This window comes from Esox lucius, chromosome 19, assembly GCF_011004845.1.
Source record: "Esox lucius isolate fEsoLuc1 chromosome 19, fEsoLuc1.pri, whole genome shotgun sequence".
In the NCBI taxonomy this organism is placed as follows: Eukaryota; Metazoa; Chordata; class Actinopteri; order Esociformes; family Esocidae; genus Esox; species Esox lucius.
The window spans coordinates 9,375,144-9,392,500 of record NC_047587.1 but is presented as its reverse complement, the minus strand read 5'-3'; the positions used below and the strand labels follow the sequence as shown (position 1 = coordinate 9,392,500).

Here is a 17,357-nt window from a genome sequence, read left to right as displayed (position 1 = left end):
AATGTCTAAATCGCTGGCAACAAAAGTGAGTACATCCCTAAGTGAAAATGTCCAAATTGGGCCCAATTAGCCATTTTCCCTCCCCGGTGTCATGTGACTCATTAGTGTCACAAGGTCTCAGGTGTGAATAGGGAGCAGTTGTGTTAAATTTGGTGTTATCGCTCCCTCACACTGGTCACTGGAAGTTCAACATGGCACCTCATGGCAAAGAACTCTCTGAGGATCTGAAAAAAAGAATTGTTGCTCTACATAAAGATGACCTAGGCTATAATAAGATTGTCAAGATCCTGAAACTGAGCTGCAGCACGGTGGACAAGACCAAACAGCGGTTTAACAGGGCAGGTTCCACTCAGAACAGGCCTCACCATGGTCGACCAAAGAAGTTGAGTGCACATGCATATCCAGAGGTTGTCTTTGGGAAATAGACATATGAGTGCTGCCAGCATTGCTGAAGAGATTGAAGGGGTGGGGGGGGGTCATCATGTCAGTGCTCAGACCATACGCGGCACACTGCATCAAATTGGTCTACATGGCTGTCGTCTCAGAAGGAAGCCTCTACTAAAGATGATGCACAAGAAAGCCCACAACCAGTTTGCTGAAGACAAGCAGACTAAGGACATGTATTACTGGAACCATGTCCTGTGGTCTGATGAGTCCAAGATAAACATATTTGGTTCAGATGGTGTCAAGCGTATGTGGCGGCAACCAGGTGAGGTGGCCGCCTGGTGTGTATTGCCTACAGTCAAGCATGGTGGTGGTAGTGTCATGGTCTGGGGCAGCATGAGTAGTGCCGGCACTGGGGAGTGGAAGAGGGCTGCAGGCACTGTCTTCATTGAGGAGTTGGAGAGGACTCCAGTGGCAACCTGTTAAGATCTGGTGAACTCCATGCCCAAGAGGGTTGAGGCAGTGCTGGAAAATTATGGTGGCCACACAAAATAGACACTTTTCACTTAGGGGTGTACTCACTTTTGTTGCCAGCGGTTTAGACATGAATGGCTGTTTGTTGAGTTATTTTGAAGGGACAACAAATTTTCACTGTTATACAAGCTGTACACTCACTAATTTACATTGTAGCAAAGTGTCATTTCTTCAGTGTTGTCACATGAAAACATATAATCAAATATTTGCAAAAATGTGAGGGGTGTACTCACTTGTGAGATACTTGTATATATCAATTCCCATTAATTTCAAATTTGTTGTCAGAAGAGACAGACTACATTGCATTTTCAAAGTAGACAATCTGCAGAAATGAGGGTAGCCTAATATTTCTTGTTAGCACACTGTACCTGCCAAATAAATATTTATGCGTGTGGGTGCATGCCTTTAGATCTGCCTCATTACTTCAAAACCTTCAAAGCATGTCCTTTGGAAAGGTAGGGGAAATGTGGTACAAACACTATCATTTTGATCTTACTGCCTTCAATGCTCTATGCATTTTAGAGGGGGTAACAGATTTCAACTTTCAGTACCATGATGGTTCCAGTTACAAAAATGTGTTGAACTAGTTGTTTTTGGCCCGTATGTTTAAATTTAGTGATATAGAGAAACCTTGAAAAGGTGATACTTTCTCAATTCAAAAGATGGCTTCAAGCTACATAGTGATGCTGAGGTTGTTTCCCCTCCTGGCCCAAATAGATGTGAATCAGTGTAGCACTCAAAACATTTTGTCAGCCCCCAAAAACATTCAGCCACAGCTCTTTTCCCCTGAATGCTCCGCTCTTTTATATACGCTGCCTTTTAAAAGTATTCACCCCCTTGGGCTTTTCCACATTTTATTGTGTGACAATATTAATTCAGAGGGGAGAAGGGGACTAGTCAGGTAGGCCACCAAGCAGCCTGTGAAACAAAAGAAAGCAACTGTTGAAAAAAACTAGTCTAGAGTTTGCCAGAAGGCTTGTGGGAGAATCTGGGACCAAGTTGGAAAAGAGTCTATCATCCCTACAGTGAAGCATTGTGGTGGCAGTTTCGTGCCATGGGGATGTTTCTCAGTGGCAGGAACACAGAGACTGGTCAGGACTGAGGGAAGACTGTAAGGGGAGAATACAGAGAGGCCACAGGACTCCATGTTCAGAGCCCACAGGACTGCAGACCGGTGTGAAAATTCATTTTTCAACACAACAATGACCCAAAGCACACAGCCAAGACAATGTCTGTGAATGTCCTTGAGTGGCCAAGTCAAAGCCCGGACCTCAATCCAATTTAGGATATGTGGGAAGAGTTGAAAATTGCCGATCCGACTGTTTTTTTAAAAATATGATTTGATTTACCTTTTAAAAGCATGACACCAAGCTGACATCATCCTTACAGACATACATTTCTACAAACATAGACAAGTATAAGACTCCAAATAACGATTTACCTGGCAGTGACATGTAAAGCAAGGTGAATACCGCCTGAACTTTACCCCTGCAAAACACCCAGATCCCAATCTACAAACATTGATGTCCCCATCCAGCTTGACAGAGCTTGAGCAATATTGCAAACATTTTGGGCTTCAATTGCTTTGTCCAAATGTGCAAATACTTTTTTTTTTCTGTTATATATTTGTAATTAATTAAAAAGCAAATCCAGATTGTGTTTGTCCCTTTGACATTGAAGTTTGATCAGTGACAAAAAGTCTAAATTAAATCAATTTCTATTTCATGTTGTAACAAAAGAAAATGTGGAAAAGTGCAAGGGGGTGAATACTTTTGAGATCCAGTGTATACGCAGTATTTCTCTCTGTGTCCACAGCAATAATGAAGGCTTCATGGGTCATCCTGTACTCTGTGGATCTACGTTTAATTCCTGGCGTCTCTCCCCCCAGAGCTCCCTGCTGATGATGATCCTGGGTGAGCTGGTTCCGTCGGAGGGAAAGATCAGGCATAGTGGACGTATCTCCTTCTCCCCCCAGACCTCCTGGATAATGCCCGGAACTATCCGTGACAACATCCTGTTCGGCCTCGCCTACGACGAGTACCGCTACTCATCCGTCATCAAGGCGTGTCAGCTGGAGGAGGTATGGTGGAGAGGAGGCTCTTGAAGCCGTGTTGTTTGTATGTTAGGAGGTATGATGGAGAGGAGGCTCTTGAAGCCGTGTTGTTTGTATGTTAGGAGGTATGGTGGAGAGGAGGCTCTTGAAGCCGTGTTGTTTGTATGTTAGGAGGTATGGTGGAGAGGAGGCTCTTGAAGCCGTGTTCTTTGTATGTTAGGAGGTATGGTGGAGAGGAGGCTCTTGAAGCCGTGTTGTTTGTATGTTAGGAGGTATGATGGAGAGGAGGCTCTTGAAGCCGTGTTGTTTGTATGTTAGGAGGTATGGTGGAGAGGAGGCTCTTGAAGCCGTGTTGTTTGTATGTTAGGAGGTATGGTGGAGAGGAGGCTCTTGAAGCCGTGTTCTTTGTATGTTAGGAGGTATGGTGGAGAGGAGGCTCTTGAAGCCGTGTTGTTTGTATGTTAGGAGGTATGGTGGAGAGGAGGCTCTTGAAGCCGTGTTGTTTGTATGTTAGGAGGTATGGTGGAGAGGAGGCTCTTGAAGCCGTGTTGTTTGTATGTTAGGAGGTATGGTGGAGAGGAGGCTCTTGAAGCCGTGTTCTTTGTATGTTAGGAGGTTGGTTTGAGGATGTTGTAAGCCCTTGTTGTTTCTGTTAGTTATATTTGTTAGACTTGTTTTCTATGAATTGTGTTCTTTGGAGTTGCTCTTGGTTTCTTATTTATTTATTTATTTTTCACTCTGCTCTACTTTTCTATTTCACTCCCCACCTCATATTACTGGAATCTTTTTCTTTCTATTCTCTCTTCTACACTCTGTTCATCCTCTTCATTCTCCCGGTTCTCTCTCTCTCTCTCGGTTCTCTTCTAATATCTCCATTATATCCGTCCTTGTACTACTTGGCTGTCAACCCCAAAGCCTTTCAGAGGCGTCTATATGTGTCATATTTCTCCACTTTACAAACACACACAAACACACACACACACACACTTCTCCATTTGCGTCCCTGTGTGAAGCACCAGTGTTGGGAGTGCAGCCTCAGCAGGGGACCGTGTCACTGGATTACTGTCTGCGCCCGACACTTCCGTTGCCATGGACACCCCAGTTAATGCCACTGGGACCGAATATTAGCTTGCCCAGAGTCACAGCGGGCATTGTTTTGGGCCAGACTGGACCAAGAGCCGTCATTGTATATTGGTGTATCTGTTGATTTGTGTGTAGTTCATGTCAGGTTTTTGTCCTCCATTGGTTTTACACCCACGCCACTAAGAAGGCATGGCGATTATGAGAGTGGGACCCTGGCACCACCATTGCCCTGGGGTGTTGGTGCCAGTGTGGCGGCGCGGCGGTGCAACCCAATGGCTGTTTTACCAACAACAGAGTGCTGTTTTCACAGCAAACAATGGTGGTGTGCTGGGTCTTCTAAATTGTGTCAAAGACACAGCCTGAGTGGCATTGAGTGTGGCCAGGAGTTCAAATCCTGGCTGCGGCATACCTACAATGCCAGGGGCCCTCGCATGGGGCGGTGAAATTACTACTGTCCAGGGTTGGCGTTGATAATGGAGAACAGATTTGCCTCATTGCACTCTAGTGACCCCCTGTGGTAAACCTGGTGCTTGTTAACACAGTCAAGGTTGTTGGCCTGTGAATGCATTCTCCTCCAGATTAGTAGCTGCTGGCAAGTGCTTGCTGGTTGAGCTGCCAGTGTGATATGAATTGCCTGGCACAATGTACTTTAGAAAACATGTTTATTTTTGTGACATTTAGTCCCAGTTGTTCCAGTTAGTCACTCTGGATTAAAGTGTCTGTTAAATGGCTACAATAAAAATATTTTTGCATCTGATTCATCACAGGACTAATTAGTGGGAGCAAAAAAATGAAGAATTGGGGTGCCTCTCTGAAAGCACGTTAATATGACAAAGGCAATCTCTTCTACATGGCTGAGAGAGACAGAGAAGAAAAACACCTGTTTTGAATGCCCTGACCAATCAAGACTGTTTAGTGGGCCTGATTGTGCTGCATTCTTTTGTTACCTCTCCTGGAACCAGACTGCTTCACTGGGTGGCCTGTGTCTTGTAAACCCCAAGCATTTAACACATTAGTTTGATTGTAGTTGCTGAACTAGCCTCACAGTGGATACATCACAGACGGCCAAAGGTAGTGCACTTGGGAAGAGAGTGACATTGGGGACACATCGTGTGGCCTTTTTTCAGTGTGAGACACACGGTTCCTTGTTCGCTGTGTTTTACAACCTGTTTAACAAACCTGTTAACTTTTTCTCCCAATGCCTTCCTTGTGGACAGTGGAAGTAACGTTTGGCAAGGTAGGGGGGATTGTGACGATGGACTGTTCCCTCAGCGTACGACTCATCCCTTCACGCGTTAGTGCTTAGTGCTTTCAGACATCTGTGGTTGAAATCGTCTGCCTGTTAATAAATTCATGCCAGCATCATCATGGGATGTCTTTCATCTTTTAGTTTGTGTTATTTGTCATTTTTGTTGTTTGTGGGAGTCGGCTTTTGAAATCCATTGTGTCCTTCAGCTAGTGTCACAATGCTTCCACTGTAAATGGCTTTGAAAGATTGAAGTCGTGACATTAGTAAGATTTGCGTTCAAATAGTTTTACCAGCCCATCAAAATGAATATGAAGACACAGTGACAGTTAAAATTGGCAAATCAAAATTGATAGGCTGAATACATGACCCACTCATCACTCATCAACACATGACACACTTATCACTCATCAACACGACACACTCATCACCCGCGCCTGTCGGCGCAATCCGTCTGAACGTCACGGAGGAACACCAGAGTCCTGACAGGGCCATTATAAATATATTCTTCTCAAAAACCTAGCTGTAATTGTAGCTCAAAACAAGGGTACCAGAGGTGTCCATAGAAATTACATTTTGCGGAACTAGATGCCCGACCATGAATCGTTTGTATATAAGTGAATCTAATTCTCCTGTGTACTGTTCAGTCAGTCCAGTAACGGAAGGAGGAGTTAAGATTGGATTGAATCGTTTGTATATAAGCAAATCTAATTCTACTGTGTACTGTTCAGTCAGTCCAGTAACGGAAGGAGGAGTTAAGATTGGATTGAATCGTTTGTATATAAGTGAATCTAATTCTCCTGTGTACTGTTCAGTCAGTCCAGTAACGGAAGGAGGAGTTAAGATTGGATTGAATCGTTTGTATATAAGTGAATCTAATTCTCCTGTGTACTGTTCAGTCAATCCAGTAACGGAAGGAGGAGTTAAGATTGGATTGGTTGGATTGTTGCCTTGTAAACCTGATCACTTTAAACTGTAATTCACGTCTTTCCCTCTCCCCTCTAAACCGAAACATCTGCTTGTTATCTACCCGTCAGTGGCCCGTTTCAGACTGGACCTTTGGATCGCCTCTCATCCGCCACTCTGCAATGAATTAGGGTGTTTGAGAAAGTTTGAATCCCAAGCAGCCTGCCTACACATGGTTTGACGCACAATAGACCAACGCCGCTACATTAGTCGGGCTAGGCCTTGTGCCTGGAGACCTTGGTAGAGCATGGGGGAGGTTGTCATGGTGATGCGGATGCTTCAGACCACCGCCTGCTTCTCTCTGAACACCTGGTGTGGTTTTTAGTAGCTTTACAGACGTGTCTTTTCATAACGGCTATATCTCCGTGTGCTCAAGGAATTGGAGTACCTAAACTCCAACTTCAATTAAACTCTTTTATCTAAACTAAGCCGCCATTAAATGAAGGTATTTCTTTAGTTTTTTGTTTTCTGTATTTTCTTAAAGCTGTGACCGCCCTAGTCCCCGTTATGTCAAATATCTTTTGTATGTGTGTGTGTGGATTTATGTGTCTATGTATTAAGCATGTATCTGACCCCGCTCTGCCCTCCCCTCAGGATCTAGACCTGCTGCCGGAAAAAGACAAGACGCCCCTTAAGGAGGGAGGGTTGACCCTTAGTGGAGGTCAAAGGGCAAGGATAGGCCTGGCCAGGTAATACACGTACACACCTGTAAACAGCAGGCTAAGCTGTAAACTATTGTGTATTACCAAAGACCACCCCCTACACACACACACAAACACCAGAGTCAGTTATTTCAGTGTAATTTTGGTCTTACTTATTATGGCGTAGCACCGGTCCCTACGGTACCTGACCCCACAGTACCTGTCCCTACAGTACCTGACCCCACAGTACCTGTCCCTACAGTACCTGACCCCACAGTACCTGTCCCTACAGTACCTGGCCCCACAGTACCTGTCCCTACAGTACCTGGCCCCACAGTACCTGTCCCTACAGTACCTGACCCCACAGTACCTGTCCCTACATTACCTGACCCCACAGTACCTGTCCTTACAGTACTTGTCCTTACAGTACCTGACCCCACAGTACCTGTCCCTACAGTACCTGACCCCACAGTACCTGTCCCTACAGTACCTGACCCCACAGTACCTGTCCCTACAGTACCTGTCCCTACAGTACCTGACCCCACAGTACCTGTCCCCACAGTACCTGTCCCTACAGTACCTGACCCCACAGTACCTGTCCCCACAGTACCTGACCCTACAGTACCTGACCCCACAGTACCTGTCCCTACAGTACCTGTCCCTACAGTACCTGTCCCCACAGTACCTGACCCCACAGTACCTGACCCCACAGTACCTGTCCCTCCAGTACCTGCCCCTACAGTACCTGACCCTACAGTACCTGTCCTTACAGTACCTGTCCCTACAGTACCTGACCCCACAGTACCTGTCCCTACAGTACCTGACCCCACAGTACCTGTCCCTACAGTACCTGGCCCTCAGCTCAGATCACTCTGCCGTAGCACCAGTCATCATCATGTTGTGATATGTTGAAGTCACTGTCTCCATGACCGTGGCGGGCCGCTGTCGTTGGGTTGGTTGACATGGGACTCTTTCTCACTAGAATGTGACATGACCTTTCTGCACTGAGGTCAGCTTTGGAGACTGTGTGGTACTTCCTACAGTCCTGTGAAAACCATGATTACTACAGTATCTTTATTTATGAATCTGTATGTTAGTTCATGCCCTATAACTGTCTTGTTTTATCATCCTAACATAACCTGACTTTATTACTACCAACAAAATCTTGATGGATTTTCTTTCATGCGTTATCTATTTGGTTTATTGTTTTGTTCCTCCGTTGCTGTAAACTGTGACTCCCACATGGACATTACTTCCTTATTTCAAAGCCTCTGATTAATGACTTACAGTGGATATAAAAGTCTACACACCCCTTTCTATATCCACTAAAATTCCAGGTTCTTGTGATGTAAAAGAATGAGACGAGGAGAAATCATGTCAGAACTTTTTCCACCTTTAATGTGACCTATAATGTGAACAATTCAACAAAAAAAATAAAAAAGAATAATAATTACAAAAAATCTGTCAGATTTCAAGGACATCTCCTGTACACAGCCCTCTTCAGATCACCCCACAGATGTTCAATTGGATTCAGGTCTGAGCTCTGGCTGGGCCATTCCAAAACATTAATCTTTTTCTGGTGAAGCCATGCTTTTGTGGATTTGGATGTGTGCTTTGGGTCGTTGTTGTGCTGAAAGGTGAACTTCCTCTTCAGCTTTCTAATGGACGCCTGAATGTTTTGTGCCATAATTGCCTGGTATTTCGAACTGTTCATAATTCCCTCCAGCCTAACTAAGACCCTGGTTACAGCTGAAGAAAAACAGCCCCAAAGCATGATGCTGCCACCACCATGCTTCACTGTGGGTATGGTGTTCTTTGGGTGATGTGCAGTGTTGTTTTTGCGCCAAACATACCTTTAGGAATTATGGCCAAAAAGTTCAACCTTGGTTTCATCAGACCATAACACATTTTCCCACATGCTTTTGGTGGACTTTGTTTGTTTTTGCAAACTTCACCCAGGCTTGGATGTTTTTCTTTGTAAGAAAAGGCTTCCATCTTGCCACCCTACCCCATAGCCAATTCATATGAAGAATACGGGAGATTGTTGTCACATGTAGCACACAGCCAGTACTAATTCCTGCAGTTCCTTTAATGTTGCTGTAGGCCTCTTGGAAGCCTCCCTGACCAGTTTTCTTCTCGTCTTTTCATCTATTTTGGAGGTACGTCCAGTTCTTGGTAATGTCTCTGTTGTGCCATATTTTCTCCACTTGATGATGACTGTCTTCATTGTGTTCCATGGTATATCTAATGCTTTGGAAATTATTTGGTACCCTCCTCCTGACTGATATCTTTCAACAATGAGATCCCTCTGATGCTTTGGAAGCTCTCTGCGGACCATGAGTTTTGCTCTGAGATGCAACTAAGAAAATGTCAGGAAAGTCCTACTAGAACAGCTGAACTTTATTTGTGATTAATCAGAGTCACTTTAAATGATGGCAGGTGTGTAATGACTTCTATTTAACATGAGTTTGAATGTTATTGGTTAATTCTGAACACAGCCACATCACCAGTTATAAGAGGGTGTGCACACTTATGCAACCAGGTTATTGTATGGTTATTATCTTTCATTTTTCCCCTTAAAGATATCAGTTTGTTTTTCAATTGAACTGTTCACATTGTAGGTCACATTTATGTCCACTGTTAGTCATTAATCAGAGGCTTTGAAATGAGGAAGTAAAGTCCAAGTGGGAATCACAGTTTACATCCACTGTCTATATAGTCTATGTCTATATCCACTGTACGTGTGTGTGTGCGTGTGTGTGTGCGCGCGTGCATGTTTGCGTGCTGTTGTTTTTACAGAGCTGTGTATAAAGATGCTGACCTCTACCTATTGGATTCTCCATTCACCCATCTGGACATTGTGACAGAGAAGGAGATCTTTGAGAGGTGTGTAGGCGGCTCCACACGGAGGCTTCAATATGGGCTGTGGCCTGGCAGATGGATGGGTGGAATGGGGAGGGTTAGGCAGAAGAGAGAAGGTAGAGGTTGGGACATCCATTGTTGTCTTACACCTGGTGAGAACATGAGTTAACCTGTGAAGAGTTCCCCAAGTGTTTTGTCTCATCATCAATCTCATCAGCAATTGTCACAAAATGCTTGTGCAGACACCCAGCCTGGTCTTCCGTCGTGATTGTTGATCAATTTGGGTGATCTGATGGTGATGAACCCAGGCTTGAATACCAACGTGGGACATATTCCATGTCTTTCCTCCTGTCAGGTGCCTGTGTAAACTGATGTCCTCCAAGACTCGCATCGTGGTCACAAGCAAGCTGGACCACCTGAAGAGAGCAGACAAGATCCTGCTGCTTCACAACGGGGTTTGTTACTTCTACGGCTCCTTCTCTGAGCTGCAGGCCCGGAGGCCGGACTTCAGCTCTCTGCTCCTGGGCCTGGAAGCCTACGACAACATCAACGCAGAGCGCCGTAGCTCCATCCTCACGGAGACCCTCCGGCGTGTCTCCATCGATGAGTCCGCAGGCCTCCGTAGCCCCGACCCCACCCGCCGGTCCTTTCGTCAGCCGCAGACACCGACAGTGGTCGCCAACGGCAACTCGGGACAACAAGGCGTCGGCGTTGTCGCGGGCGACTGCCTCACGCCGGCGGAGAAACGCAAACAGTCGATTATCTTGAGTCCGCTGGCCGCAGCACGGAAATTCTCCTTCATTGGAATGGGCCCCCAGAACGGCCAGGCTCAGACGCCTGGGTCCATCACCATGGACGACAACGTGAGGGAGATGTCCGAGAGGAAGTTCTCTGTGGTGCCGGAGGACGATCAGGTCGGTGGGGGGAGACCTCCCTTTTAACCAGCACAGCCTTCTTTAGAGGGCTTTATTCTACTTCGTTTTCCCGTTGATGATGCCTCATAGCCGTCATAGTTCTGCCCTGTAGTTCAGTGAACCAGCGTGGGTTTGGTTCCAGGTGGAGGAGTCGCTGCCGCGGGGGAACGTGTACCACCACAGCCTGCAGCAGCTGAGCGGGCAGCGGCGCCAGTCCGTCCTGCAGTTCATCACCAACGCCCAGGGACAGGGCAGGAGGGAGCAGCTGCACTCCTCCTTCAGGAAGAAGCTGTCCATCACGCCGCAGTGCGAGCTGGCCTCTGAGCTGGACATCTACGCACGGCGCCTGTCCAAAGACAGTGTCTACGACGTCAGCGAGGACGTGGACGAGCAGGACATGGAGGTGGGTTCATTCAAGGGGAGCAGGGTGGATGTTTTCCTGCTGGTCTTTAATGATCAAAGGTGTACCGGTGTTTGAGACACCTTTTCTGAAGCCAAGGCCGAACATAAACATGTCTTTTGTTTTGCAGCAATGCTTTGCGGACGAGCGCGGGAACGTGTTTGAGACAACGTCGTGGAACACCTACGTGCGTTACATTTTCACCAACAGGAATCTGGTCTACGTCCTCATCTTCATCTTCTTTATCTTCGTTCTAGAGGTAAATGTGCCGTATTTATTGAATTACATTGTCCGTGCATTAGAGATACTAGAGGTTCTATTTGTGAGCAATAAGGCACGAGGGGTGTACTGAATATACCACAGTTAACAGCTGTTGCATTGCGGAGTGCAGAAATCCCCGGGGGTCCTACTGCTCTTATAAACCGATTACATAAAAAATAAGTGTCTTGTCATGGTAGTGGTTTACAGTCTAATATAATCACCATTCAATATAGCCAACCAGTTGATACTAAACAATAACGCTGTAATAGAGATTCTATATTTCAAGAAAATCTATATTCAACTATATACAACCCAGTATTTCAGAATAGCTAGCCATTCTGGACTAGTTCTTAGAACCAGATAACAGAGGGTAAAATAAGAGTTTACTTTGCGTTGTTATTATTCTTAATAATATCATTACAATACACATTGCCAGTCAGTCTCACTGAATTTCTGGTTTGTTCTAGGTTGCTGGTTCGGTCTTGGGGATATTTCTTATCACAGAGTGAGTACTTGTTTGTTTAATTTTAATTGTGTTATTATGTACTACTATCCACAAGGCACACGGGCGGGATGGGCAAATGAATGCTCACAAGAAGTTATTGTTAATATATCCACCAACATCCTTTTGACCAAGAGATTGGTCCATAAAAGGTGCACCAGGGTCCTGTAGTAAAATGTATAAAGTTTACCATACAAAGTGCTCATACATGGTCTAGGGTGGTCTAGTGATCTTAGTTACTGCCTCTGGTGCACATGTACTGCTGCAGCCCGGCTTTGAATCTGGCCCACTGCACTGTGAGAAAAAACAATTTGTCTTTCCTCACTTTCCTGGCCAATAAATCATAAACGTTACATAAACCTGTGTTAGAAAACCATGATATCTCAGGAAAACAGGAATTAAAAACGCTACCATTCAGACCCGAGTAACTGCTCTCCCCTCTTTCCTCGCCCCAGAAAGATCGGGGCCAACCCCTCGACTTCTAAGGACCCGGAACAGCAATCTTCAAATGTCTCGTCGCCCGCCGTCCAGCAGTCGGTCATCATCACCCAGAACAGCGCCTATTACATCATGTACATCTACGTGGCCACGTCAGAAAGCGTCCTGGCGCTGGGCTTCTTCCGGGGCCTGCCGCTCGTCCACACCCTGCTGACCGTGTCCAAGAGGCTGCATGAGCAGATGCTGGCCGCTGTCCTCCGGGCCCCCATGGCTGTGCTAAACACCATGAAGACTGGTGAGGACCAGCTCTGAAAGAACCCCAGACACACTGGACACATTTGATAATTCTGTTGTCGTCACAGGGGTTTTGCTTTTTGATTGTGGTCAAGGTTTCAAAACACTTTAACACTTTAGACTCTGTTAACGCCTTAAAAAACGTACAAAAAATATGGTTAATTATCATCCATCTAAAACGCTTTTTAATTACTTTTCCAAAGCTTTTTAATTAATTTTACAGATTCCAAAGAAATCTGTAAATGCATCTGCGTGTGTCTGAACACAGTCCTGAGTGGCGCATCCATCCGTCATTTGTCTGTTGTAATCTCACAGCCAAGTCATTAGTCTGTTATAATCTCACAGCCAAGGTATTAGTCTGTTGTAATCTCACAGCCAAGTCATTAGTCTGTTATAATCTCACAGCCAAGGTATTAGTCTGTTATAATCTCACAGCCAAGTCATTAGTCTGTTATAATCTCACAGCCAAGGTATTAGTCTGTTGTAATCTCACAGCCAAGTCATTAGTCTGTTATAATCTCACAGCCAAGTCATTAGTCTGTTGTAATCTCACAGCCAAGTCATTAGTCGGTCGGTTAGTGAGTAGAACCACAGACAGCAGTCTTCCTCCATCTTTCAGCGTCAGTCATTTCCGTATGTGTTTTTCTGGTCTGTAGGTCGAATCATGAACAGGTTCACTAAAGACATGGCCACCATCGATGACATGCTTCCCCTGGTACTGTTTGACCATATCCAGGTAAGTGACTGTCTGTCCGCACTTCTTTCTGTCCGTTTGTCTGGCTTCGAGTTGCTGTCTTGCTATTGTCCTGGGATTCACTCATTGAAAAGCCCAGCTCCTTACATCAAGTCTTAGATCTCTTCTAAGATTGCTCAGTATTCTTGGGCTCTTCGTCCCAACTTTTGGACTGACGCTGGTACTTTGATCCACTGTTTTTTTTTTTCTTTAACCATCTGCCATCAGTTCTCTCCGGCAAAGTCCAGGCCATGTAGCTTAGTGAAGTAACTTTAATGACCTGTTGACTTGGAGCGAAGGTCCTTGGAGGAATCACTTTAAGCTACAATAGTCCAGCATTTAAAAAGTAATGCATTCAAAACATTGGACATTTTAACAACACGTTGCTACGATACCATTCTCTGCCTCTAGTTGACTCTGATTGTGCTTGGGGCCATCTTCACTGTGTCCATCATGCGGCCGTACATCTTCATCGCCGCAATCCCATTGGCTGTCATATTCGTGGTCCTGAGGAATTACTTCCTGCGTACGGGACAGCAGCTCAAACAGCTGGAAGCTGAGGGTAAGACTGCAACTGGACTGGAGTAGGATTAGAGTGGGATTGGAGTGTGATTGGGGAATTTAAATACTTTGTAATACTATTCAGAATTGATATTGCGTGATGTAGGGTTAGCAATACAGGAATATAAGAGAGTGGAGATGTAGATACAAACACATATTGGTGAGAACAGAGAGAGAGTAAAGGGAGAGGTAGTACAGAGAGAGTAAAGACAGAGGTAGTACAGAGAGAGTAATGAGAGAAGTAGTGCAGGTAAAGAGAGAGGTAGTACAGAGAGAGTAATGAGAGAAGTAGTGCAGGTAGAGTAAAGAGAGAGGTAGTACATAGAGATAGTATCGAGAGAGAGTAAAGGGAGACAGCGAGAGAGACAGACAGAGAGAGAACAGAGAGGAGTGACAGGGGGACAAAGGGGGAGAGAGGAGTGACAGGGAGACAAAGGGGGAGAGAGGAGCGGAAACCTGGAAAGCAACAGATTCTGCAGACTGAGACATTCAGTGGCCCATCTTGTCTGTCAGCAGAACGGATGAGCTGCCAGAAAAGCAGGTAGGGATGTGGCACAATGTCAAGGGTCAGAGGTTTACCCAATAGGAGACGGCAGGTTTTGGGGAGAAGAGAATGAAGGGAGGACCAGGTAGAAACCAGACAGGATGTGCGGAGGGGCGAGGGCCATCTGAGGGGAAGTGACACTGGATGGAGGGCGAGGTCGGCTCTCCACCAATCAGATTTGACATCCTAAAACCCCCAGGGTTGACCTGATGTAAATTATTGGCGATGTCGTAGGATGCATGAATCCTTCTTTGGGTCCTTTCGTTGGATGGGAGGTAACCAGACCTTTGTGTTGCCACTAATCCAACATGACTGGTTGGGGTTAGAACAGGTAATAGAACTCTTCCTCACCGCTACAAACATACAAACACCCATTCCCCTAACCTGACTGATACCACTGTGACGTTCCCATTCCCCTAACCTGACTGATACCACTGTGACATTCCCATTCCCCTAACCTGACTGATACCACTGTGACATTCCCATTCCCCTAACCTGACTGATACCACTGTGACATTCCCATTCCCCTAACCTGACTGATACCACTGTGACATTCCCATTCCCCTAACCTGACTGATACCACTGTGACATTCCCATTCCCCTAACCTGACTGATACCACTGTGACGTTCCCATTCCCCTAACCTGACTGATACCACTGTGACATTCCCATTCCCCTAACCTGACTGATACCACTGTGACATTCCCATTCCCCTAACCTGACTGATACCACTGTGACATTCCCATTCCCCTAACCTGACTGATACCACTGTGACGTTCCCATTCCCCTAACCTGACTGATACCACTGTGACATTCCCATTCCCCTAACCTGACTGATACCACTGTGACGTTCCCATTCCCCTAACCTGACTGATACCACTGTGACATTCCCATTCCCCTAACCTGACTGATACCACTGTGACGTTCCCATTCCCCTAACCTGACTGATACCACTGTGACATTCCCATTCCCCTAACCTGACTGATACCACTGTGACATTCCCATTCCCCTAACCTGACTGATACCACTGTGACATTCCCATTCCCCTAACCTGACTGATACCACTGTGACATTCCCATTCCCCTAACCTGACTGATACCACTGTGACATTCCCATTCCCCTAACCTGACTGATACCACTGTGACATTCCCATTCCCCTAACCTGACTGATACCACTGTGACATTCCCATTCCCCTAACCTGACTGATACCACTGTGACATTCCCATTCCCCTAACCTGACTGATACCACTGTGACGTTCCCATTCCCCTAACCTGACTGATACCACTGTGACGTTCCCATTCCCCTAACCTGACTGATACCACTGTGACATTCCCATTCCCCTAACCTGACTGATACCACTGTGACATTCCCATTCCCCTAACCTGACTGATACCACTGTGACATTCCCATTCCTCTAACCTAACTGATACCACTGTGATATTCCCATTCCCCTAACCTAACTGATACCACTGTGATATTCCCATTCCCCTAACCTAACTGATACCACTGTGATGTTCCCATTCCCCTAACCTGACTGATACCACTGTGACATTCCCATTCCCCTAACCTGACTGATACCACTGTGACATTCCCATTCCCCTAACCTGACTGATACCACTGTGACGTTCCCATTCCCCTAACCTGACTGATACCACTGTGACATTCCCATTCCCCTAACCTGACTGATACCACTGTGACGTTCCCATTCCCCTAACCTGACTGATACCACTGTGACGTTCCCATTCCCCTAACCTGACTGATACCACTGTGACATTCCCATTCCCCTAACCTGACTGATACCACTGTGACATTCCCATTCCCCTAACCTGACTGATACCACTGTGACATTCCCATTCCCCTAACCTGACTGATACCACTGTGACATTCCCATTCCCCTAACCTGACTGATACCACTGTGATATTCCCATTCCCCTAACCTGACTGATACCACTGTGACATTCCCATTCCCCTAACCTGACTGATACCACTGTGACATTCCCATTCCCCTAACCTGACTGATACCACTGTGACATTCCCATTCCCCTAACCTGACTGATACCACTGTGACGTTCCCATTCCCCTAACCTGACTGATACCACTGTGATATTCCCATTCCCCTAACCTGACTGATACCACTATGTTGGTAGATGAAAAAAGTGTGTGTGTGTGTGTGTGTGTCCTGGACCCGGGACATTCCGACTACTCTCATCCTGATCTTGTCATTGTGTGTGTCATCGATGGCAACAAGGCCTTTCCTCCACAGCAACAGAGAGCATGGAGGGATTTCCTCTGGCTTCATCCTGGCAATGCCCTGTATCCCTCCTGACTGGATAAAACACAGTCTCACTAACTTTCCAGCAAAACACGCAGACTGTCTTTCGGTCCCCTACTGGAAGGAGCATACATATACACACCCATGTACACATTGGGACGTATTGCCCGATGTATTGCCCCTCGAAAATGGATATAAATCCACCTATATTCATACAATGCCCCTTAGAGGGAGGCTTTCAAAAACATGTTTGTGATACAAAATAGTGCAGAGCAGAGAGAAAGTCAGAGAGAAAGTCATTTTTTTCCTTCCATTGAGTCTGTTTGCCTGTCTCTTTCTCTGCCCAATTCTACTTAGATACAGTACCGTTCAGAAGTCTTTAGGCCAGCTGGAGAAAATTGTTGAAAGACATTTATCCGAGCAGTAACTGGTTATTTGTGGATAAAACCATTACATATCAAATAAGTAAAAAGAAGAAAAAAGAGACATTGACACAATGAAAAGTAACAAAAATGTGTTCAGTTGTTAAGTCTGTATTTTGTGTGACCTCCCTTTGAATTCAAAACTTAGTCGGTTTGCTTTGATAGGCTGTTGTTTAGTTTTGATCATGTAGTTCTGTAATAAAGCGGCTTGCAGGATTTGATAGATCTTTTTTGCTGTTATCGTTG

At 45.7% G+C, this 17,357-nt stretch overlaps 1 protein-coding gene across 3 annotated transcripts in view; it reads left to right on the top strand.

Moving 5' to 3' along the window:
• The window catches only part of cftr (CF transmembrane conductance regulator), a 43,635-nt gene that overhangs the window by 17,212 nt on the left and 9,066 nt on the right, over positions 1-17,357 (top strand). For all 3 annotated transcript variants that reach the window (XM_034288537.1, XM_034288536.1, XM_034288538.1), the window contains 10 exons: positions 2,807-2,998; positions 6,861-6,955; positions 9,707-9,793; positions 10,125-10,683; positions 10,826-11,086; positions 11,214-11,342; positions 11,812-11,849; positions 12,302-12,579; positions 13,235-13,314; positions 13,723-13,873. In XM_034288537.1, coding sequence (XP_034144428.1) covers positions 2,807-2,998; positions 6,861-6,955; positions 9,707-9,793; positions 10,125-10,683; positions 10,826-11,086; positions 11,214-11,342; positions 11,812-11,849; positions 12,302-12,579; positions 13,235-13,314; positions 13,723-13,873 — 1,870 coding nt within the window. The remainder of the gene's footprint in view (positions 1-2,806; positions 2,999-6,860; positions 6,956-9,706; positions 9,794-10,124; positions 10,684-10,825; positions 11,087-11,213; positions 11,343-11,811; positions 11,850-12,301; positions 12,580-13,234; positions 13,315-13,722; positions 13,874-17,357) is intronic.